The 25,586-nt window shown below is 45.4% G+C and overlaps 2 protein-coding genes across 3 annotated transcripts; both read left to right on the forward strand.

Annotated features, from left to right (window-relative positions):
* Positions 1–1,346: 1,346 nt before the first annotated feature.
* On the forward strand, positions 1,347–24,124 carry LOC111068312 (steroid receptor seven-up, isoforms B/C). Of its 2 annotated transcripts, XM_022357704.2 has the most exons (5): positions 1,347–2,156; positions 11,331–11,480; positions 15,852–16,403; positions 23,525–23,682; positions 23,878–24,124. In XM_022357704.2, the coding sequence occupies exons 1-5, from the start codon at positions 1,511–1,513 to the stop codon at positions 23,992–23,994; spliced, it is 1,623 nt and encodes a 540-aa protein (XP_022213396.2). In that variant the 5' UTR covers positions 1,347–1,510; the 3' UTR covers positions 23,995–24,124. The 2 variants fall into 2 exon arrangements, with proteins under 2 accessions (XP_022213396.2, XP_022213397.2); XM_022357705.2 differs by lacking the exons at positions 23,525–23,682; positions 23,878–24,124 and adding an exon at positions 16,724–17,344 and having other exon boundaries at positions 1,422–2,156; positions 15,852–16,657.
* LOC111068428 (putative uncharacterized protein DDB_G0277255) lies at positions 24,028–25,586 on the forward strand (the record flags this gene model as incomplete). The annotated part of the gene is made up of 1 exon (XM_022357895.2): positions 24,028–25,586. A coding segment is annotated over one exon (789 nt), but the record flags the coding sequence as incomplete, so codon positions are not given.

Here is a 25,586-nt window from a genome sequence, read left to right on the forward strand (position 1 = left end):
CTCTTGTGTTTACACAAACCCATCCACATCCTATCATCCATCATCCATCATTCATAATCCTACTATCTCTGCACCCGAAACTTATCTCGGTTTCCTTTCGCTTAGCAACCAATAGAAATGTACCTTTAAGGCAAACATATCGGCCATTATGCCCATGCAAAACTCTTCTAAACAGATAAGAAAGTCCACTTAAAGCACCTACCAAAATCTGTGAAAAATGTAGAACGCACTTAAAGCCAACCAACCAGAGAGGAAAGAACTTCTCGGACGATTCGGGGAGGAGACTGCGTCTCATTTTAAAGTTAACAAAAAAGTTCGAGGTATGGCAAAACAAGAAACACACAGAGGAGCAGCAGATAAAGAACCTTAACTTAACGGTAAAGTACGAGTATCTAACAGATGCGTCCAGCAGCAACAACAACAGCAGCAGACTAATAAGCAGAGAGCAAGCAGAAGCAGAATTACAGCAGAGAATACAGATACAGATACAGAACCAGGAGGCAAACGAGTTCTTTCTTGTTGGAACCGAACCCGATGTGTGCTCCGCTGTGTGCTCTGAGCGTTTTGCACTCAACGAAAGACGAAAGAGAGCAGCCCCTCATACCATACCAGACCAGACCATACCAGACCATAGTGCCATAGGTGGTGGTGGTGCAGATGCAGTGGTGGTGGTAGTGTGGAGAGCATTGGTGTGCTGGTGGTAGTGGTGGTGGCAAATCAGCCAAACGCGTTGAAGGTCTTGCCCCGCCACCAGAGAGCAGACCGGAGCACACACTGCGAGTGCGACCGAGAGCGGAGATTTCCACTCAACTGGCGCCGTGCCATTCGAATGGCGAGAGTGCAACAAGAGCGGCAATAGTGCGCGGTATGGTATCTGTATCTGTATCTGTGTGGTGGTGTGTGGAATGAGAGAGATTTGTGTGATGTGTCGTTAGGTCGAAACGGTCGAGTCGAGTCGGGTCGGGTCGTGTACCTTTTGCCACAAATGTTTTGCCAGTCAGGCTAGGCTGACTGAGATTTAGCTGCTCCGCATGACGCGCACTTCTGTCGAAGATACTGAAATATACTAGTGGAAAAAGTACTTGAGAGATGAATCTTTAAAGTTCAGCACTTTTCGAAATTCGTATTGCTTCGTGTGTGTGCCACAGCGAGAGAAAAAAATCTACAAATTCCAAACGAGAATCACAATAATAATTATAGGAAAAACCAACAACCAACAACCAAGTGTCCAATGAGTGAACCGTGAAAAATGTTCCAAGAATATAATCACAGAAATCTGAAATAAATTCACAAAATAAAATTATTTGTATTTAAAACGAGCTGCGGATAGTTTTCCACCCCCGGGGAAAATTCAAAGAAAAGATCAATCCGAAGAGAGAGATTTCAATACGAATCGATCGTCGGGAGAGAGAGTGCGTGCAAAGTGTATTCCAGCAATTATCCCACGTGTTCCGATCCGGCCGCCAAAATTATTACGCACAATTCCCTGAGCGTGTACGGTGGCGGCGTCATGTGCGCCTCCCCGTCCACGGCTCCCGGTTTCTTCAATCCGCGGCCCCAGTCCGGCGCCGAGCTCTCGGCCTTCGATCTGGGACTGTCCCGCTCGATGGGGCTGGGCGTGCCGCCACATACGGCTTGGCATGACCCCAATCTGGGCAGCCACCTGCATGCCACATCGGCGGGTCCGGGCGGTTCGCTGGCTGGCACCACCGGCACCAGCACCGGCGGCGGTGGCACCACACCAAGCAGCGTGGCCAGCCAACAGTCGGCGGTGATCAAGCAGGATCTGTCCGGCCTGTCCGCATCCACGGCGAACCACAACCAAAGCTCCCATCACGGCATCAAGGAGGATCTCTCCAGCCTGCCCAGCGCCAACGGAGGCTCCTCGTCGGGCCATCATTCCAGTGGCGTGCAGTCGGGCCATGGCCCCGATATGCTGCCCATCATCAAGGGCCAGCCCGTCAGTTGTGGGGGAGGAAATGGCGGCAGTGGTGGCGGCGGCGGCGGTGGCAGCACCACTCCCAGTTCCCAGGCCAACAGCTCACACTCGCAGAGCAGCAACAGTGGCTCCCAGATCGACTCCAAGCAGAACATCGAGTGCGTTGTCTGCGGCGACAAGAGCTCCGGCAAGCACTACGGACAATTTACCTGTGAAGGTGAGTACTCATCATCATTATCATCATCATCATCATCATCATCATCATCATCATCATGCTCATCCTCATCTGCGGATGTATCTTAATCCATTGTGTGGGGGTCAATTGATTTCGACTTGTACCGAGTACGGTGTACGGTGTACGGAGTTCGGAGTACAAGGAGTATCTTTCGGTTGATGATGACCAAACAGAAATTGGCATCGGCAGTTTTTCGTAATAGAAAGGTAACACAAAAGCGTGCCTGCCAGCCGCTGATTTTTGACAGTTTTCGGTGAATTATGGCAGTTTGATGAGTTGGCAGTAAAAAAATATCCACTAGGGGGAGGCAGATCTTCTCTGCAGTCCGATGGATGTGGGGTGTGTGTGTGTGTGCGAGTGTATCTTCAATGGCATGCAAATCTTTTGGCGGGAGCACAGCTGGAATGTATCTTTTTCGTTTTTGTTTTGCCTGGGAAGCGGCCAAACGAGCCAAACTGCAGCCAGCAGGGCCTTGCTTGGAGTTGATCGGGCTCGAACTCATGTTGAGATACATTTACGAGCCAACAGATACGTTTATGGCATGAAAGATACTTTTGTATCTTTGGCTTAGAGTCGTCAGCTGGGAACTATCAGCTAGGATTTTTCACCATTTAAGATACGTCAGAATACATATATTGGAATATTTCCCAGCTCTCAAGCAAGTCACTCTCCCAGATACTTTTGCATCTCTGGTCAGCCGTTACCGTTACACTTAGATAGAACGAGGGAGAGCGAGAGAGAGAGAAGAGGGGCTCTTGAGATACAAAAGTATATGCACTCGCATAGGGAGATGGCCCCTTGGGCGACCCGCGGCACGCACTGAACCGGCAGAGTCTCAACGTTCCAGCTTATCGTCAGATAAAAAATTATTATCTAAATAAAATACGGTCCATGCTTTGTCCTAAGCCAAACACAATTGTTGTGCAAACATGCAAATTGTGCGGCGGTGGTGGCGGCGGCGGCGGCTGCTCCTAAATGAAGCGCCCACCTTTTTATTGTCTCTCTCACAGAGATAGAGATACTCGTACTCAGAGGGAACTGCATCCAGGGGAGAGCGACAGCGGGGAAAAAAATACTCGTACTCGTACTGCGGCTGTGACTGCGGCTATGGCATTTAGTGCAACTTCACGTTGAACTTGTCATAATCGTATCTCTTCAAATGTTCTGGCAGCAGGGCAGAAGAATTGCCTCGAGAGAGAGACAGAGAGAGAGAGGGAGATACAGTGGGTAGAGACACACTTTAGATATAGTTCCGCTTGCCACGGTTAGCGGATGGAGAGCAGTGGTAGTGCTCCTCTCCGATTGCACCCACTGTGGTGTGTGTGGCGGGGTGTTTTGTGGCTTTTGTAGGCGCTGCTATTATTATTAATCACCGAGCATTTTGTACGCATGCGCAACCCACAAGAACAAGAACAATCTGTGACCGCCTCGTTGCATTCTGAAGGTGTTTTCTCCCCCTCCACTCCACTGCACTACACTACACTACACTCCACTCCACTTCACTCCACCCCGTTCACTGTGCCACAAGTCTCGCTGCGGTATGTAGTGCATGGGCATGGGCACGGGCATGGGTATGGGTATCTGCCGCATCTCTTGCGCTCTCTGCCTGTTGGCTCTGATGATGTTGCCACGATAGCAATCTATTTTGTTCTATGCAATCGCCAGACAACCTCAGCCTTAGCTTCAGCTTCAGCTCCACTCAGAGGCAGGCCTCTATTCCTATTCCTACAAAATGAAAATAAAACTAAGCAGCGAAAAAATATCATAATAAAGCGCATAGAAAGCGCATACATGTCTCAGGGCTCGGGCTCATATCATTGCTGGGCTTCTAAGAGGTTTCTTTGGAGGTGAACTCGAACCCATAATGCGCCCGGGTCTCGTCTCGTCCTTCAAGGTGCAGATACATTTTGTTGCTTTTTTAGAAAAGAAAAGAAAAAAGATATGGGTAGTACCTCCGCACCAACACGTTTTGCGACTGTCTGTGTCCGTATCCATGTGCTCACTTGTCCGTCTGTCGCGCTGTCCATCTGTCTGGCTGTCTCTGTTGTCCGTGTGTCTTGCTGTCCAGTTTCCAGGTTTCAGGGCACGGGCACACGAGAGAGCTTGTCGGCTCAGTATGTGAAATTTATGCCAAGACACCCTCCCTCCCTCGATCCCTCCATCCACACAGAGAGCGCTCCGTACTCCCAAGATTAATTGTAGCTTATGCGTGTTGTCTGTTCCTGTTCCTGTTCGCTTGCCCTGCCCTGCGCTGCCTTTCTGCCTGCTCCTTGCCAATGCCTCTGCTTCTGCCTCCGCGTCTGGCTCAACTTCAACCCATTGTGGTGGCAACTTGTTTGATTCCACACTCTCTGCCACACAGCTGTTGCAGCCTCCTATTTCTTGGGTGAAATTAGGCAGAAGATACGCCAACGTTTTGCACTCATCATCAGCCAGCGCTCCAAAGTGCCTTCTAACCTTTTGCCAGCTCCCAAAAGTCACGGATCGGTTCGGTTCGGATCGGTCGGGGTCTCACAAAAAATGTGCGCTGATAAAAATGCCTTGATAATATTAATGATGAGTGGTGCATGGCTCTAGTGTGGCCAAAAGAATCCGCTATGGACCACAGACAACAGACAACAGACTCTTACCTCCTATTAATTTAGCCATTTGTCATGGCTATTAGTGGCCCAAAAGTGCAGATTTCCCCCGTGGATCCTGCATCATCAATCAGCAGTGGCAGTGGAAAAAGATCTTGGAAAATATTAAAAATACATAATTCTTGGCCAGCATTTCCCTCGAATTCATTGAATTTCAAATTGCAACGCGAAAAACTATCTCAGCACCCATGTCAAGAGGTGGAATTAACATAATTTATCTACCGCTCATGACAATGACAAATAAATTTTGCGAAATATAACAGCAACTCCACAAAGTATCTTAGTATCTTGGCATGTATGCAATTAATTAAAACAAACATCAGCTAAAGCTGTAGCTCGAGCTGAGCTCCCTGATATAGAGAACATAAAGAGTTGCAAGAAATTGCCATCACAGCTAATTGTTAAGCGCCAGCCGAGGCCCATTAACTGCCACAAATAATGTGTGTGTGTGTGTGTGAAGTGCATCCGCCAGACACAGATTGTCAACTGTGGTGGCTGTTGTTGCTGCTGCTGCTCCATTTGCCACATTTTCTGCAACATTCAACTCATTTAAATAGATTCCCACGTTCGACAATTAAAGAGCAGCTCCCGAAAACCGAAATCCACAATAAAAGTCCAAGTTTAAGGAGAAACTTCCTTCAGTTATCCAAAAAATAATTCTGAATGTCGCAGATCGCTTGGTCAGTCTGTCGTGTATCTTTGTATCTTTCGCTTTCGGCTGGGGCAATCTTTTCCTTATTTTATTCTTTCCTTCCTTTCCTTTTGTGCGGAATTGCATTCAACATGTGTGGCTTTTTAATTAACTTCATTATGATGTGGGTAAATAAATTACTTGAGCAGAAGTTTTCAATTGAAAATTCCCATTTTCTCAGACCGATTTTAATCCCATTGCAACTTAAAATATTCTTAAATTTCAAAAACGTTGATCTAGTTAATAATTGTGACTTGTAGACTTTCAGTTCGTTTTTGTGCATTGACTCATCAAATGACAGGAGATTTGTATATTGTTTGTACATAGATAAATCACTTGAGAATAATAATCTTTTTCCAAATTTTGTATATACAATTTCTTTGTTTTAAATCACATTTCAAATTGGTTTCTTTATTTTCCACCTCTTGACAATCTGTTAAATGGCGCTCTGCTCTAAAATGCATGTTTCCCTGTGAAAATTCATTCGACTTTAAGCATTTAACAAAAGCGAAAAGCATAAATCAATTTGCTGTCCGTGATAGCGACCTCCTCCGCCTCCTCCTCCTTCTCTCTTCGAAAACCCGAATATTAAAAGATACAAAGTAAATACGAATCCAGAGAATTAACAACGCCCACTGGAGGATTGCAATTTATGACGTTCGCTCGTTGGTTTTTTTTTGCTTTTGGGAGGCAAGTAACGCCCGCAGCCAGCGGATTTTTTATTTATTAATTAGCAAGAAATGGAAAATAAATTCGGGGCTTGTATTTAAAAATTTGCATTTAGTTGGGACTCAGAGCAAAGGCGAAGCCAAGGAGGCTGCACCACGAATCGAGTCAATTTCTTGGCCATAACATTTATCAAATAAATCGCATTTTGATAAACATTTATAACTTCCGTGCGATTTGCAGTCTGGTCTGGCTCTTGATTTACAACTCGGTAGCAGCTCTTTGCGCCCCTCCTGTGTGTGGAGTGCCATGTGGCATGGGGTAACTTATGGCCTCAATATTTATGTTGACAAATTTTTATGTTCCGCAAGGAAAATAAATAGTACATATTGGGAGGGTTAACGCAACGCCGGAGGGTTAACGATTATGTCATAGTAATCATATTTATAGACGGAAAACAACAGAAAGAAGAAGATTAATGGCGAAGAAAGACTCTTGAGAGGTTAAACTTTACTCTTAATACTCGTATGTATCTGTGGATTAAGCATTTCTCCAATTTCGCAACACTCGGAAAGATACAGAGACAAACAAACGGAGAGAAAGAGAATCTTTCACCATCCAGTTGGGATCCAGTGGGGGTATGAGGGATTACTCAACGTTGTGTCAACATTAATGAGCCCAGAGCTGAACCCTTCATTAAAAATAAACCAGCCAGCCAAGCAAGCAAGCCAAAGGAAAATCACCAAAAACAAAACTTAATTGTACAGATATTGTTAAAACAAAGAAACAACAAAAGCAGCATTCAGCAAGAGGCAGCAAGGAGCAGCAGCCTCAGCAGCAGCAGCAGACATTGTAATCATTAAAACTTGGCTTGTAGTACAAATCGTTGTACTTAGAAGAAATGTTCAAGCCAATAAAGCAGCAGCCGACCCTAGACTGAGACTGAGACAGAGACTCAGACTGAAACGGAGACCCAGATCCAGTGGAAGGTCTCTCCCCCTTAGTGGAAATCCCTCTGTGGAAATGAGGCGCAAAAAATTCATCCTGACACGATGCGATTTCTAACAAAAAGGGGCGCCCGGAAAAGACTGAAAGACTGCAGTAGGGAAATCGTGAACTACCGACTTGATCCGCTTTATAATGTAACGGTTTAATTAATTATGTTAAGCTTTTGGCTCTCCAGAGATCTGCTGCTGCTGCTGCTGCTGCTGCTGCTGCGGCTGCTGCTGGGGCTCTGGGGCAGAGAGTCGTCTCGGTTGTGGCTGCCACTTCATGCGCAATTTTCGTTTTCAACTAACTTGGTCTAATCGATCAGGCCCAGCGAAATGTTGGCTGCAACTTTTGCTTGGCACGTTTTCTATTTTGTGTGCATCTCCGCAGTGGCTGTGTGGCACTTGCAACATTCGCTAGAACCGAACCGAACCGATCCGTGGTACGACATGCCCCGCAGTGAGAGAGACTGGGGACTACGAGTAGGTCTGAGCTCAGCAGAGGCCTGGCCAAGACTCTTTAATGGTGCAACAAGCCAAGCAACACGGCGGTGCTGCAGCAATAACCTCTCTTATCGCCATGTGTCGCTCTGTGGTCCGAACACCACGGCTCTTGTACGTAGTACATGACCAGGGCAGACCCTGCTCCGACTCTGACACCGACTCCAACTGCAGTTTGCCGCATAACTTCACATAGCATCAGTTAAATCAAAGCTAAATCGCTTATCTGAGCTCGTCGGCGTTTTCCTTTTGGTCGCTGCTGTATCTTTTTTTTCGCAACGTGTAGATTGTTGTGACATATGAACACTCCGAGCAGGGCTCTGTGGCTCCAGCAACTGCGGAATGTTCTAGGCAGCAGCTCTAGGACAGGACAGTTTGGGGAAGAGCTTCACAGTTTGGCCAATTTGATTTACAGTTGACCTATATTGGGTAATAAACCAGGGCCCAGAGCCTGGGTATCAATCCCAGAGGGGGGGCCAGCCACCTGTTCCGGATCTTTTGTGTTCTTTTGCCGTCAGTTGCTTGCCCCGTTCATAAGCAGTGCATTTTGTAGATGCTTCGTACTCGTACAACAGAAGAGTGGCATGTTGGTGGGGATTCGTGTCTGTCTCTCCGTCTCTCTGTCTGTCTATCTGTGTGTCTGGTGGGGGCTCTGGCTGTGTAATTATGTTTCGGTTGTACTCCAGATATTTTGTCTAGCCGCCTCTGGACTCCCTCCAGCTGCAGCTGTAGCTGCAGCTATACTTGGCAGTCTCCTCCGCGGAGTCTTGCAGTCTTGCAGAGTGGCGGTGTGTGCTAATTACTTGGACTAGCTGCTTGCACCATGTAAGCTTCAACATTTAATTATTGCACCTTAATGATGGCTCTCTCTCTCTGTCTCTCTCTCTGTGTCTCTCGTATGTGTTTTAATAATTAGAAAATGAGCCAAAGTCAAGGCTCTGGCTCTGACTCTGGCTCTGGCTCTGACACTGGCTTTGACTTTGCATTGCAGTTCTTTGAGCCCAGCGATCATTGACCGCAAATGCTGAGAAAATTGAATTGATTGCAGCTATATGTATGCCAAAAGATATAGATATACTCTCACCCAAGATACAGGCACTCTCTCTCTCCTACTAAATATATAGATACCAGAGTTTGCCAAAGCCAAAGCCAAAGCCAACTAATTTAACGCTTTAAATTGCTCAGCCAAGCGGCAAGCGGACCATCTCGTGTCTACATATCTAAAGATAGTATTTTTGTTGCTGCTGCTGCTGCTGCAGTTTCAGGAAGTTCAATTAATAAAACGCTTAGCTTAGCTTAGTTCTTGGAAAACCCCTCGTAACTGTATTGAACGCTTTATGGCGCGTAGCGCACGCGATATGAGTACTCCCATTCGTACTCCTCTGCCACCCTCGGGCAATTAGGTGAAGCGGTAATTGAAACTACCGCAAGCCGCAAAGTTTAGCTCTAGACTAAGCCAATGCTAGCCACTCACTATAAGTCAGCAGAAGTCTTAAGCTTAAGCTTAAGCTGCAGTCGAAGCCATAGAGGAGGCAGTGGAAGGGCTTCCTGCCATCAGGGGAGATGCTTCCCACAGGTTGTCATCTCTCTCTCTTTCACTCTCCATTGGGGCGATCCACCCTTTTTCGGTTATTGATATAACACGATACGATATCGCCAGCCCTGCCCCGCCTTGGATTTTGGTTTACGGTATCTCTAAGCTACGTTGTAGCCCATACACGAGTACTCGTACTCGTACTCTTACTCGTACACGTACTCGTATCTTCATCAATAACGACGACGCGCGCATCTTTCGCATCGCATCGCAACGTACACTGGGGATGGGGTTGGGGGGTTTGGGGGTTTGGGCTGCAGCTCTAGATAGAGTCGCGATAGGCGCATATGGGCAGTGTGCCTCTGTTGCACAGTTCTTTCGGGCACAGACCGACCTGGCTGCAACGTCTGTCCATCCGCCCGTCTGTGTGTCCATCTGTATCTCGCTCCAACAACAGCGCAAAAGCCCAGTCAAAGTTTAGTGGAAGAGCCAAAAGATAGTATTGGTTAAGAAGGGGTTAAGCAGTGCTAGAAGAGAGGTTTGTAGCTGGCAGTAGAGGGGCAGAGGAAGGTAGAGGAAGACGACGGAGAAAAAAAAGGCAACGGTACGTTTTGGCAGAAATCGTGACTTGGTACAATATCGTTATTCGTAGATCATATGGTGTAAAAGCCACCAGTGTGTGAGTGCGCCGTATCTGTGTGAGTGTGTGCCCAGGTGTATCTATGTGTGTTCGAGGAGTATCTTGGGTTGGTCTCTGGAGCAAAGCTTTGAGCAGGTACTCGAGCGTGGTGAATAGTGAATGCTCTCTGCAAGGCAGAGCTGCGATTATGATATGATCTGGGCCATGATGCTGCCATGCATCCACTAATCATTGTTGGGGGAGTGTGCAACACTAAACACTCATCAAGTGATTAGCTCAAAGCTCTTCTTTTGAGCTACCCTTTGCCGTACTCACTCTTTACGCATTTCCTATAGCGCATTAGCCGATCGACTTTAACTTTCCATCGGTTTCAATTTGCTGGCCACGTTTTGTTTTCCCCCAGTTCGGTGGGAGGCTGGAAAGCCACACGATCGCAATGCCAACGAAAGAAAAAAGCATTGAAAAATCTTTTATAGCCTGTGATCGTATGCTATATATGAGGCATGGGGGGGGGATTGGTCGATGGTGGAGTGGGGTAGGATCGAGTCTGCATAAACGCTCAGCGCTTACATATTTTGTTTGATGATGATTTTACAGCTTAAAACGAATTTTATGAGCATATGCCATTGTTTTGAGTTATTGTGAGAAATTTTTTTGGTGTATGGCCGAAAGCCAAAAGGCCCAGACAATGCTCCGTACCGTACCTCGTACCCCCTTACCCCGTCCCCTTTTTGGCCGAAGCTCTTTATGCAGAAAACTCAGAGGCAGATGCAGATGCTGCCTAGGAGAGCGAGCGAGAGCCCCCCAATGATACACATGTTTAGATACGCGTCGGCGACATTAACTGGCAACAACACCCCAGCATCACAGCCAGCATCACAGCCAGCATCCCAGCCTCAGCCGCAGTGCCAGGTCCAGGGTTTGGGCCTCTGCTCTGTCCTGAAGCACTTAGCCGCAACGAGCCGTAGCCGATCTGTCCGTCTGGGCCCCCTTAACAGTAAATTCGTGGCATCCGCGGCTGCCAGTTTTCCTTCTTTCGGTGCGGATGCCACAGCTTGGGCCAAAGTACGAGTACGAGTACGAGTACGAGTATCTTCGTGGCTGGCCAAGATACACTTTGTTAATTGAAAGCCATTAAAGGTAATTTTATGGGAGGCGTTAAGCCATGAAACGTGTAACATGACCATTGACATGGGCATCACCGAAAGGAACCGAACCGCAGGCAACTGCGACTGGCCTATGGCTGAGGCTACGTACTGCGATTGTTGTCATGAAGTGAGGCTGGAACTCACTTTGCTTTACAAGTGGTAACAATTCTTTGTACTCCTGGGGTGCCATGGAATTTGTACAACTTGCTGGAAAAACAAAGACATGGCCTAGACGGGAGGGGGTAGTGTTCTATACGAAATTACTCTACGAAGAAAATGTTTCTGTATCTACATATATCACATATATTAATATTAATATTCCCAAATATTCTTTTATTTTATTTTCAGGCTGCAAATCATTCTTCAAACGCTCTGTGCGACGCAATCTCACCTACTCGTGTCGCGGCAGTCGAAACTGTCCCATAGATCAGCATCATCGCAATCAATGTCAATATTGCCGATTGAAAAAGTGTCTCAAAATGGGCATGAGGCGCGAAGGTAAGAATCTCTCTCCACCCACCTCCCCTTATAGATCGATCATATATATATGTATACATATTGTCGTATAATAAGTATTCCTCGGCCAAGCATATAGAACAACTAGAACAAAGAGATTCCCGGTTGTGGGTCAATTAAAAGTCAAACCTAGAGGCAAACAAAATAAATTAAATGATCGACAGAGGCAGAGCAGGCCCACAGAAGAGACAGAACGGAAGTAGAACAGCTTTCAGATGGCGGACTCGATGACTAAATGTCACATGGGGGTGGGTTCAGTTTGAGTTATTTGGGTGCCAAGAACTATGCCAAAGAATGTGGATCACATCGGATCAGGCCAAACATCAGGCAGCTCTCTAGCAGAGCAGCAGACTTTGGGGTACGAACACGCCACCCGCCCGCCTCGTTCTCGTGTGGCAATCATCCACGCACCACAAATTGCTTTACCCAGAAACGGCCGTAATAGAAAATAACAATTAGGCTGGCTGGCTGGCAGGCAGGCAGGCGGGCGAGTGCAACATTTTGACCCCAGAGATCAAATGCAAACTCGTTCGCTCGTTTGTTCATAATTAAACAAGAAAGGAAGGCAAGGCGCCTGCTTTTCGGGGGGAGGGGGTTTACAAACGAAGCTTCAGATACTCTTAAAAATCGATGTTTGATAGCTAATATAATATCTATAATATCTATTAGATATGATAGATTTTAGGTGCCATAGCCGGGGAGATGCTGTGCAAAAAGCACATACCGACAGTCTCAATCATATGCACTGAAAGAAACTTGAAGAGACTTGTACTTGTCCATAAAATCTGTCAGTTAATCAATGCCGACTGCTGGCCAATATGTAACTAATTTGTAAGCAAAGCCATGCCAAATATTTGGCATACTTGGGTGAGACTTGTTTTCCTGGCAAACGCGCTCACAGATTGCCAAAGGCAGCGGCTCCACTGATTGACTGACTGATTGACTGACTGACTGGGAGACTGACTGACTGACTGACTGACTAGCAGACTGGACTGACAATGGCCAGTTACACTTGTCAGCATTAACAATTAACGTCTGTCAGGGAGAGATAGAGCCCAAGACTGCAGTTAGTGGACGCTAAGCTGTTATTATTTGCACTAATATTGACAGGTTTTTCGCAAAATGCTAATAACCAACGGCAGCCGACAGAGTCCACTGACTGTACAGACTGTACTGTAGATCTCTGTCTGTCGTACATCGATTTGGGTTAAGAACGAAAACGTTAATTTATGGCGACTATGGGCAATTAAAATGCAGCTAAAGCCACTGCAATAGACACAGCTACAGCCACAGCCACAGCCACAGCATCTCGCTGCCTGGGCCTGTGCCTGTCCTCTCAATGCACTTGTAATTAAATGAATATAAACATTTACTTAGTCCCCGACTAAGCCCCGACTATGGCAATGGCTATGGGCTATGGACTATAGCATTTCAAATTTACCTAACCCAATGTTTGCTCGAGCCGCGAGACAAGTTTTCGGCTAATGACACAGTCTGAACTCCCCAGGTCTCAGCCACAGAGCTACCTGTTGTTGAAGCCCCATTAATTCCGATTATTTCCTCACTTTTGGCCACTCTGAGTCCGCTACCAGATCTCCTACTTGTCCCACTGCTAATAAAACTCAAAAGAGTTCAACACCTTTTTGTTTTTGCCTGGAGAGGGATTCGCCTTGAGTCACACATTTCCTCAATGTAATGACAAGTTCTGCGTAAAACTAGTCCCCGCTCCTCTTCTTTCGCCGCACAATCAGAGCTGAAAAATCGTGGGAAAATGTCATTTCTGCATAGAATATTCCCTTCGTTTTTTACCCTCTTTATGCGAGGCGGTGTGCTGCGGGAGGGGGGTGTGGAGGGGGTCAGTACTTTAGCCGTAAAGCGGGACAAAGGTGGTGCCTGGAATGACCCCAGGGTCAAGAAATTGTACGGGTTTTGGCATACAAAAAGCCCAAACCTGAACAAAAAATCAACATGGAATCTGTGTTCCGGGTCGCTCTAATTAAATTCCAGTGTCAATTGGTCAAGGGAAGTGCTGCGGGGTGGGGAGGGGAAGTAGCAAGAACTGGACACAGATATTTTTACTCTATAATTTTGTCAATCGAAACAAACGAGTTTCCGTTAAGGGAGGCAAATTTTAGGGAATTTATTATAATTTTTTAAAGGGATTTTTATGGGTAAAGGGATTGAAATCGTATAGGAATGCGGCTAGGACGGGATCTTTTAAAGGGGAGGGTTTTTCGCTGCATGCAGCATTCCAAAGCACCGAACTCTGCTGTACACTTTGACCCCGAACGGAATTCGAAATGCAACACCTGCATTCGGGGCTTGGTTCGAACGCATTTCTTGGCCAGAGACAATGGCCAGAGATCGCGGGGCCTAGTACGAGAGAGACTTTGCTGGTTAGGAAAGTGGGTCAAACAAAGGTTTGTTTAGCACTCCACACCTTTATGCGATAGACAACAAACACACACATCCTAGGCACACCTAGAGCTCCCAGAGCGGGAGAGAGAGACACAATCTGTCCAACGAAATCAAAGCCTTGGGGCCTTAAAACAAAGCAAAGGCAAAGGCAAAAGCAATGGCAAAAACATTATTACGAGTATTGATCGAAGCTCTCATTGTATGTACATACATATATACATATGTACATTGTACAGCTGGAAATGGAACCTGAAACTCTGGCCACAGCACAAATCTCTACCTGGAAGCCCAGCGTAACGTCTTTTGTCGAGTGATTTCGTTGATCTGAAAAGCGAAAGCACTTTTTGGTCAGTCTGCGACGGCACACACATGATCTGGAAATCCGTTTTGGGTCGTGGTCCCCTGGAAAGGTGTTTGTTTATTGCTTTACCGAAGCAATTAAGCTAAGGGTTGCTCAGGCACTGACCAGGCGCAGAACCAGTTCCTTGACCACTGTCCGGCCAGGGGAGAGTGCCAGAGACAGTTATTTACAGAATACATTTGCGTAATTGTGCAGAGAGCGAGAGGATTCCATAAGACTATTTCCTACTCCGTTCTACCGCCAGTCACTGGGTGATCTATGGGCAGAAAGCGAACCATAAACCGGTTGGAGTGTCCAGTGTCCAGTCCAGTCTTATTTATGCGCCTGGGAAAATATTGTCTGACCGCAAGAATAATGCAAGAAGCCAAAGGCTGCAAGCAGAGAGATGCAAAGAGACCAATGGCTAAGCCTGTGGTTTCTGGTGCGCAGATCAGGCCACAGATTACAGCAGCCAAGAAAGCAACATCACACGAAGGGATTGTGGTCCTTGGCCCCGAACTGCCCTTTTCTTTGGTGGTGTTGTTGTTGTTGTTGTTGTTGCAGGCGCTGATTACTTAATGAATGAATCCTCCAGTACGCCAGCACGTGCTCAAGTTTCCGCTTACATGTCACTCGCGAGAGCGTGTCCAAGTGGCTTAACTTAACTTTAGCACATCCCATGGTCATATATCCCATATCCACAGTCCACAACAAAGCAGCAAAGCAGCAAAGAGCAGACGCAGACCCATCCCCAATCTCCAAAGCCAAGTCCATGTACATGTCAATGTCTCTGCCTCTCTGTCTGTCTTTGCGGGGAAATTCCGTTTCCGGCCTCGAGTTCAAAAGGCCTTTCACTTTCCATTTAGCTGCTTTGTTGTTGAGCATTTACATTGTTAATTATAATGTTTATAAATCGCCATCTACATGCGAGTATATGTACTTTTCACTGCAACAAAAACGAATGAAAAGAAAACCTGTGCACATTTAATTTTTGCGATTTCCCCTACATCTGCCTGAAGGATCTCCATGCTGCCAGGGACATACGTACGTACGCGTTTGTACCTTAAAGATGCGTTGAAAGTATTTAGTTCAATTTGCATATCTAAGCAGTTGCGACAACGAACACCAAACCAGCAATGGGGTTGAAAGCAACTGAGGGTAAGGGCTCTGTTCCGATTGTGTGTTCGTGCTTTGGGGGGTAGGTAGAAATGCCATGCCACAGAGAGCAGCGAAAAGTATCTTATGACGTTGTCTTGGACTTGGGACAAAAGGCACAGCACACAGAACGACGCAGATATCTGTGTGCGCGAGAGATGCGTCAGAGATTGAGAGATTGAGGTGGCCTGATATGGCTGGCCCATTGTGCGCTGTGGCAGCTTTGCCAACAGATCTGAATGCGTCGCATTGTGCGGCGTGTGATGTGGCGGTCAAAATAAGCCCAACAAAAGGGATAGATACAGATGCTTGCCCAGGGGTATGCCGCCATTCTACCCATAGAGCCCAGGGCACTGCTTAAACTTAGTTTAGACTCATATCCTTCTCTTTTCGAATCAGAAATCAACTAATTTCGCACATCTTCTTCTGTTTCTTTGCAGCTGTTCAACGGGGACGCGTACCACCCACACAGCCTGGCCTCGCGGGCATGCATGGCCAGTACCAGATCGCCAATGGGGATCCCATGGGCATTGCCGGCTTCAATGGTCACTCGTACCTCAGTTCCTACATCTCGCTGCTGCTGCGAGCGGAGCCATATCCCACGTCTCGATACGGCCAGTGCATGCAGCCGAACAACATTATGGGCATCGACAACATCTGCGAGCTGGCCGCGAGGCTGCTCTTCTCGGCCGTCGAGTGGGCCAAGAATATACCCTTCTTCCCCGAGCTGCAGGTCACCGACCAGGTGGCCCTGCTCCGCCTCGTCTGGTCGGAGCTGTTTGTGCTGAACGCCAGCCAGTGCTCGATGCCACTGCATGTGGCACCACTGCTGGCGGCAGCGGGTCTACACGCCTCTCCCATGGCCGCGGATCGGGTGGTGGCCTTCATGGACCACATACGCATCTTCCAGGAGCAGGTGGAGAAGCTGAAGGCGCTGCATGTGGACTCCGCCGAGTACTCCTGCCTCAAGGCGATCGTTCTCTTCACCACCGGTAAGTTGCTGGACATCCTCTACAAGGATGTGCCCGCACTGCTAACGAAAGTTTCAGCACTGCTCGGAAAGCCGTCCAGCTCCACCAACGATGATATCCTCAATGTTGTGCGAGACCATCTCGATGAGCTGAATCGCCAGGAGATGGAGTCGCAGGCTCCCACCCAGGCGCCCATCCATTTGGCGGCTTTCATGAAGAGTGTGGCCGGCGTGGAGGCTGCAGTGCAGCAGGCGGAGCAGCACCAACAGAAGCAGGTGCAGCAGCAGGTGCATCAGCATCAGCAGCAGCAGCAGCAGCAGCAGCAGCACTTTAAGGCTGAGAGCAAACCCTCTCCCATCTGCTCTTCTGCGGCTGTGGTGCCCTCCGCCGGCAGTGCCTTCAGCAGCTGCGCCAAGTCCACTGCCAGTAACTCCGAGATGGATCTCCTGGCCAGCCTCTATGCCCAGGCGCAGGGTGCCACCTCGAGTGGGGACTCTTCCGGCCACAATAACAGCAGCGGTCTGGGCGCCTCGCTTCCTACTCAATCGCAAAGCGGTTCGTCCTCCCTCAACCTAACCGCCTCGCCGCTGAGTACTTCGCTGGCCCCCGTCCCTGCCCCAGTTGCAGCCCCCCTCTCCGTCTCCGTATCGGCACCTTCCTCTCTTTCGATCCCCACTTCGGCGTCTGCCACCACCACGGCAGCCTCTTCGCTGGGTGGAGCCTATCAGACGTCGTCCGCTGCGGCGGCGGCTGCTGCCATGTTCCACTATCAGACGCCGCCGCGTGCCCCCTTCGGATCGGCCTTCGATATGTTCCATCACAGCACGCCCTTCGGGGTGGGGGTGGGGGGTATGCCACATGGCCATGGCCATGGCAGCGGATCCTTTGGCAGTCCCACCTATAGATATTCTCCCTATAGCCTGGCGGGCAGTAGATGGCAGTTGTAGGCCTTTATTTTGTCGCTAGAATCTCATCTCCCGCCTCAGTCGTATAGCTATAGCCATAGCTCAACCTGTAAATGTATCTGTATCTATATGTCTATAGCTAGTATAGCACCTACGTGTATCTAAAGTTACTTTAGCCGCTATCTAAGTATTTATTGCCTTACACTAAGTCTAAATTATTATAGCCGTAATCCTTAGCCTAGAATCGTTATTGCCAAAAACTACATTGCATACAAAGAATCGATGAAAGTCTGGAGTACAAATGAAGAAAGAAAATCCTCAGAATATATATAAAGCTGTTGCTGTTAAACCAAAAAATCTAATCCTGGCTTGTGTTTTTACTCGTTTATTTCGTTACTAATTGTTTAAATCACTTGTTGACTAATTTTAAAAAGTATTTACTAACCAACATTACATCCTGACTAACAATTCACTAACATTACTATTCAGATTTCATCTTCATAAATTCTTCTCCAAAGTAAAAATACTTCCCAAAAATATCCCCCCACATGAGATCCTTATAGATTTTGAAGTAAACTAAATATTTCTGTAATATTTTTGTACAAAAATTCATAGAAATAATAGAAAACAAATCTAGAAAAAATTAATTTTGGTATCGAAGTTCATACAATTATTTCATATCTTCAACCTTTATGGGTGGTACAAAATATTCCTCATACAAGATTGAAGTTTGACATAATTAAATTAAATGAAAGTTCAAAATATATAGATATGCCATTTTGCAGTATAAATTCGTTAATTAATCACCATGATCAATTAGTTTTGGTTTCAATAACTAATAACAGATCTTATTGGAATCTGAAATTAAAATAATTTGATCATGGTCAAAATATTTATACAAAACTTCAAAAGTTACATTTTTAGAAAAGAATTACAATTAACTAAATTTCCAAGAACATATTCAAAGATATTTAATCTTTCTGAATCAAATCAATCTTTCAGAAATAAATAAATCTAAACAATAGTCCTGCAAGTTCCTCATTTTTGTGGATGAATTTAACAAATTTGATAATAAAGTATCTTATTTTCTAAACATTTATTCAGTGTGTTAAGAAGTTTTAAAATAATAACTTCGAAGAACGAGCAATTCTCTTCTAAAACAGAACATTTTTTAAACATATTTCATTGCTCCAACAATATTTTGAATGACTTAAAGATTCCTTAAATCCTTCTTAAAATGCCTCACATTTTTTAGCAAAAATCCTAAGAAAGAATACACATTAATTTTTTTATATAATACAAAAATTAACCAGAATAATATCCAATCCATTGCCTCGAAAACCTAAAGTGATGAGTCCTCTCTGATTAAGTTTTCGAGGCAAACAAATATCCCAAGGTAAAGGCTTTAATTTTGTTTTCCATTTATTCACCTTTTCTTTCAGCACTTTGGAAAGCTTTAAATTTGGTTGATTTTTATAACGTTAAAAACCCCATAATTTGAACAAAATTTACAGTTTTCCTTTCTCCACACATTCATTTATTTATTACTAATATTTACACATTTTTATTTCGTTTTTTTTTAACAAAAAGCTTGACACAAAATTTAATCCCCTACACACGTGGCTACAGAACTCTGGACTTTGGGATTGCACACACAAATGCACATCTAACACACACTCAAACACACACACACATACACACATAAATCACAGCCACTAAAATGTGAACATTTAAACAATATATTTCCTAAGTTTATAAGTATATATATTTAGGTTCCACGTGATAAATAAATCATTGATGTTTCATATGCAAATAGAAAGAACAGACACTTATTTTTTGAGACTACTTAAGTTAAGTTTAAGCTAAGTTTATTTCTAAGTTAAGGTTTATCGATTAGGGCAACGTTCCTATTTCTAATTTATGGCAAAATGGCAAAAACATTTTCGGAATTTCGCGCACTGAATCCACGTAGTGTGGAACAGAAATTACTAGACGTAGCAAAGTTCTACGATTTTCCCAAAGTTACATAATTTTCCATACCGAACAAAGCGATATTCAACTATTAATTTAATACATCTTAATTCAAAGATAACTGGAATAGTTTTCAAAGTCTTCGCTTTAAGAGTGAAGTGAAATTTGGCTTAAGTTTGTTCCTCTCCCATGTGCACCCTCCTTTGTGCCGCCACTCCTTTCTCGTGTCATGTCAACCAGCTGTCGAGGGGCACGTCGCAATTGTTTTTTTGTTCCTCTAAACTGATCCGAACCGATCCTCCTTTTAGGCCCCGCTCCTCCACTGTTTTCGTGGCGACGTTTATTGACGTCGCGATACCACATTATGAACATTAATACAACACTCGTTTATGTCGCTTACTTACAAGCCAAACTCTAACTCTGCTCCAACTCCAACTCCAGCCCCAGCTCCAACTATAATCCCAACCCGATCCGACCAGTGGACCATGTCCAGGCCTTGGCCAAAACTTGCAATGAAAATCATTTTTACAATTTCCACAAAACGCTGTGTGTGTCGCTAGGCCAAAGCTCTGCATCTGCCTCTGCCTCTGCCTGTACCTCTGCCAGTGCCACTGCCACTGCCTCTCCTCCACCATCATCTCCTCTATGAGGGGGCGTGTGTGGCATGGAGTTTGCTCGTTCGTGGACTCGTGGACCCATGGACCGACCCGACCCAAACAGCGGTGCCCATGGTCTGGGACCGAGTTGCAAGCCGCAATTGCATTTGAATTGGCTGCATGAGTCCATAAACTGCAGCCGATCAATCGCTGCGTCGTCGTCCCCATCGTTTTCGACTCTTTCTTTGCAGATTGTGGGAGACGAGACACGATCGCGGTAGTAAAATACCGGGTATAGACTTACTAGATCTTCTGCTGCTGCAGCACATTGACGACATGTCTTCTGTGGCTCTGATCCTATAGCTATGTGGCTGTGTGGCTGTGTGTCTGCGCTGCGGCATGGTTACCCATGGTGCATCTTCCATGGCCAGGCCTCTGGCTCCGTCTTTCCCCCCTTCTGATTGCTGTCGTTTGTTGCAGTTGTTAAGAGTTGTAGCTTTCATGTCTTGGCCACACTTTTTGACCAACATTTTGTGTGCTTGCGCTTTTGGATGTGGCTCTGGCTCTGGCTCTAGCTCTGGCTCTGTGTCTCGGGCTGCTCAAATCGTTTTGTGGCGCTCATTGATCGCTTGCGCTACTTTTTCCCTGAAAATTGCCAGAGACGTGCCTTGCGGCATAGGCTCAGGCTCAGGCTCAGACTCAGGCACTGGCCCCTTCTTGTAATTAACAGTTTGAGTCGAGGCAGACGGTCTCGTTGATTAGAATCATTAAGGGCGCGTTTCGATATTAGCTTTGGTCTGGGAGTCAAAGTTTGCACAAGACTTAGATGCCGTTGATAGAGTGCCTTTGCCCCAGTTGACCCCACATGACCCCCCCTCGATCCTTATTAAAACTAAATAAAGCTATAACTGTTTTTGTGGCCAGGTCCAGGCACGAACTGCTGGTCAGAACTGGTGCCGGCCGCCATAAAGAACACAAAATCTAATAAAATATAATGCAGCAATTCATAATTTTGTTAAACAGCGTCGTTTCCCCCCTCCCCACGCTGTGGCTGTGTGGCTGTATGCTTTTCCGATATGTAGAGTCGTCTGGTGGCTTAGTCCAACTACTTTACGGTCATTATGCATTTAAAACACGCGGTCACGATCTCTACCTCCCTCCCTTCCCGTATATATCAGCGTCTACGTCTGCGTCTCCGCTGCTGAGTTAGTAACTGCGACGAGTCGAAACCCGAAAACCAAAGCCCAAAAACCAAATACAAATCGAAGCCAAAAACTCGTAGGGTACATAACTACAAGGCAGGAAAACGGTTTAACAAAGAGTCAGAGTCGAAGGTAGAGAGCCAAAGCCATAGCCAGAGTCAAGAGAAACAAGAAAGAAAAGCTCTGCTTCGGGGGGTCGAAGCATCGAATACCCTTTGAAGATTAATCGTACTCATGTTAGATATATGCTGCAGGTATTCGCCTCTACATACAGATGTGGCATAAATTGATCTGATCTTAGTGATTGCTTCAAATATTCTCATTCCTCCTGCTACACTACAAACATCTCCTAAAATTCATTATAACTTGTAGAAGAGCATAAAAATCAAAGTCAAAGACAAGGCGAAACCCCTCGAGAAAGCTCCGCTCCGCTGTGTGCCTGCATTTCTTTTCGGCCCCAAAGACCTGGAAGTGGAATGTCTTTCACTTTAAGCATGCAACTCCTCCGCTGTCCCAGTCCCAGTACCAGCCTTCTCCTCCTGGGACTACTCCATCCTCCATCCAGCATCATCATCTCTGCTGCATTTCAATGAAACTAAAATTTTGTGCGCCTCCGCTGAGACTCCCTCTTGTGTTGTTTTGGGTTTATGATTTTCTATTTGGGTGCAGACTCTGGAAGAGACTCCAATCCCGATCCGTCCCAGGCTAATGGAAAGTCAATTGACAATTATGGCCATGGCCAATGAAGTGATTCGTTCGAGGCTCTATGCTCTGGAAGACTGACCATGTCTAATTTGTATCGCCGTCGTCTCGTTGAGACCTGAGCTTCACGATTACGAGTACCTCTGTTTCCTTCGTTCATTCGTTCGTTTGGCTGTTGGCTTGACTTCATGCTTGCTTGTGGTTTATGAAATGGAATGGTTAATAATGGCTAATTGAATTTCTGTTGTGTTTTGCCTTTGGCGACAAATCATTTAACTTGATTTACGCGCATTGTGTGGGGGCTTTAAGTGAAGTAAAGGGCTGCCTTTGAACCACCTCCACTGCGCTTCTCCTAGACCTCGATTGAGCATGAAATTTATATGATAGCTTAAATCTCAAAAAGGTAACCATTCGTTTATCTGTATAGCTGCATCTGCGATTTGTTTAAGCTTTGGACTTGCTGCCCCGTATTGGCTTTCAATTGACACTTGTCTTTTATGGCCAGCTTGTGGGGGGTTATGTGCAACCAATGCGACGCCAGAGCCATTAACGACATGCAGTCAAATGTGAGACCCGAAACCACGCCAGCCGGCCCCTGCAATCATCGGATATATGAGCCTGACATCAAGTCATGATGATATCGGCTGGCAAATGGCCAAATCATTAGCCGCCCGTTCGGTTGCTCAGCTGCAAAATGATATATCAGTTGGTTGGGGTCTTTAGCTTGTTTTTTCAGTTTCAGTGTTTCAGTCTTTCAGTCTTTCTGTTTTTGCGTAATGGAGTCCTCGTGTGTGCAGTGACTAATTAAGCAAACAAAATTTCATATGCAATTTCGAAACGCCATTCTTAGCAGCGAAAACAACGACAACGACAACCACAACCACAACCATTTAAAATGCTTTAAAGCTATGCAAATTTACAAGTGCTGATGTCTAATTTGAATTTCAAACAGACAAACACTGAATACTGTATATGTATATAGATTTAACGAAAATAGAAGAAAATGCTAAATTCAATGCTGGTCTGTTCATTTTTACCCTGTACCCTTTGTTGAGGGTAGTACGATTTTGAATAGTGTTTCGGTATGGGTTTTCAGAGCCCTATTGTGTATCAGACAGGTTCTACAGGAGCAATCAGTCGTAAAAAGAATCTACGGATGATTCCAAACACCAACCTTCCGTACTATCAATCGCTTTGGTAGAGTATCTCGAGTTTCGGCTCTTGAAACTACCCTTCCCTTCTTGTTTGGGCTGATGTTTTTCCAACAGCATCGACCACTTGATAGTCAAACTTTTGGTGCCTCGTAATTAACACTCGAACGACGGCACACGCTGCGTATGCGCAATACATCTATCGGTTGACTGTAATTAAATGCCATGGGCTAACTGACAAGAGAGGAAAACCCGCAATGGGTTGGCCCGGGGCGTTGTCTTATGGTTTAATTTTTTCCGAAAATTTAATTAAACCAACTGTTGTTGACCGTTTTTCAATTCAAACATAAACCTAGCAAAAAACAAAAAATGATGTAATCCCCGCTAGTTTCGTCATCGGATTGTTGCTGTTGTGTTTGTTGTTGTTGTGTGGTGTTCTGTGGTGTTTTCAACTGGAGATACTGGATGGGCGTGTGCCCCCGGTTTGTGTTTCTGTGAATTGGAAAAACTTCAAGCTATCAAAAGCCACAATTATGTATTGTATTTGCATAGCAAGCCAAATGGAGTGTGCTTTTTATTTATTGGAGCCTTTTCTTCTTTGATTTTTTGTTGCAGATGCCTGCGGCCTGAGCGACGTGACGCACATTGAATCCCTGCAAGAGAAATCACAATGCGCTCTCGAGGAGTACTGTCGGACGCAGTATCCCAATCAGCCAACGAGATTTGGAAAGCTGCTGCTCAGATTACCCTCGCTGCGAACTGTTTCCTCACAAGTAAGTAGAAACCTTAGCATCGAATAGCTTCACTATACAAATAATAGAAATTACCCAGAACTTATCTGACTAGAAAAAATGCATTGCAAACGAATAAATATGAATCTAGAGTCTTGAATTAAACTATTTTATTTCTTATAAATTTTTTATTAATTTCCTGTATCTTTTGTTTTGTTTTGTTTTTTCTTCGTGCAGGTCATTGAGCAATTGTTTTTTGTGCGTCTAGTCGGAAAAACGCCCATCGAAACGCTGATACGCGACATGCTCTTGAGCGGCAACAGTTTCTCGTGGCCCTATCTGCCTTCGATGTGACACACGATGTGGCGCCAATTGACAACAACTTGATCATCGGCCGCAGCTGTGGCGGCTGCAACGCTCAACATCAATCCAGGCATTGGCGGTGGTGGTGGCGGTGGCGGTGGCGGAAGCGGAGGAGTTGCTGGCTGTGGCAGCCACAATGTTGTTGATCAGCATGGCAATGTTGCTGCTGCTGCGATATACGGCGGGGGTAACAACAGCAATTGCAACAACAGCGGCGGCGGCGGCGGCGGCAACAGCAACATTTGCAATCAGCAAATCAACAACTACCACAGCAGCAACAATAGCAATGGCAGCAGTGGCAGCAATCATATGAGTGCCACAAGTTTCTTCAGTGCCACAGGCAGCAGCAACAGCATCAACAGCAACAACGATTATATGGCCTCGCCGAATGTTGCATATGTGACACCAGCATCTGCAGCAGCAACAGCAACATCTGCAACAGCAACAGCCACAGCAACATCCACAACGATGCTGTCTAATTACTGCGATGCCGCTACCATGATGATGGCCGCGGCGGCAGTCAATGCAAATCAATGCCTGCAACAACATCACCAGCGCATGTTGCTGGCAACCAGCGGTGGCAGCAACAGCAGCAGCAACAATGATCATCTATCTGCTGCTGGTTCACTGTCATCTGCCTCATCGACGCCAACAGCAATAGCAGCAGCAGCAGCAACAGCAGCCACGACTGCCACATCCACCCCGCAGCAACATTTGCAACATATGCATCATCAGCCGCAACAGCAGCAGCAACAATCGCCACCAAATTTAATAGATATCAGCGAAGTTCCTCTCATTGTGGATGTCAAGTAGTGTAATTATTTATGCATCTAGAAATGGGGCTATAAAACAATGTTGTAGATACCCAAAAATCCAAAATCCCAACCCAAAAAAAAACAAAGAAAAATGTAAAAAAAAAAAAAGATATGGACGATTCGAGTAGCTTAATTGTTTAATTTTTGTTGTATTTTTGTACATAAATCCCCCAAAAACCCCAAAACAAATTAAAAGATACTTACCCATATCCGGAGAACTTTTAAAGTTAGGAGCCCCTTCTCAACATAGGGGTTCTATATACAATAAAAATGTGTATAATATTTCAATGGCACTGAGTTCTACTTAAAAAAAAGTTTAACAAAAGAGAAATCTCTTTATCACCCCCTCTCAACAAAAAAAAGACAAAAAACCTGTATGTTAGTTAAAATATTTATATGCAACTATCAGATACAGATATATATATATATAGAAAGATATAGATGTTCTAATCCCAGTGGTTCGCAGAAATATACCAAAAATTTTCTTAGCTATAAAATTACTTTGATGTGTGGCAATTTTTTATACAGCGTGCTTTAGCAATTTTATTTTTACTTTAAGTAAAATTTAAAATGTACATGTTGGTCCCCTTTGCTCTTTAAGGGCGGGCGGAGTGGCATAATTTCGTTTAAAATTAAATCCAAAATTTAGCAAATTTTGTTTAAAGAAAATTCAGTGCAAGTTTCAGTTTTTTTAAAACACAATATTTTCGCGTAAGCCTAAGCATTATTTTATTTATGTGTATAAAAAAGTATGAAAAGTTTTCTATA

The sequence above is a fragment of the Drosophila obscura genome, unplaced genomic scaffold, assembly GCF_018151105.1.
Source record: "Drosophila obscura isolate BZ-5 IFL unplaced genomic scaffold, ASM1815110v1 contig_4, whole genome shotgun sequence".
Classification (NCBI taxonomy): domain Eukaryota; kingdom Metazoa; phylum Arthropoda; class Insecta; order Diptera; family Drosophilidae; genus Drosophila; species Drosophila obscura.

Coding starts and splice junctions, on each gene's coding strand:
- LOC111068312 (XM_022357705.2), top strand. CDS start 1,511: ATGTGCGCCTCCCCGTCCACGGCTCCCGGTTTCTTCAATCCGCGGCCC. Junction 11,481..15,851: donor AATGGGCATGAGGCGCGAAG/GTAAGAATCTCT, acceptor GTTTCTTTGCAG/CTGTTCAACGGGGACGCGTA. Junction 16,658..16,723: donor AGCAGCACCAACAGAAGCAG/GTGCAGCAGCAG, acceptor TTTAAGGCTGAG/AGCAAACCCTCTCCCATCTG.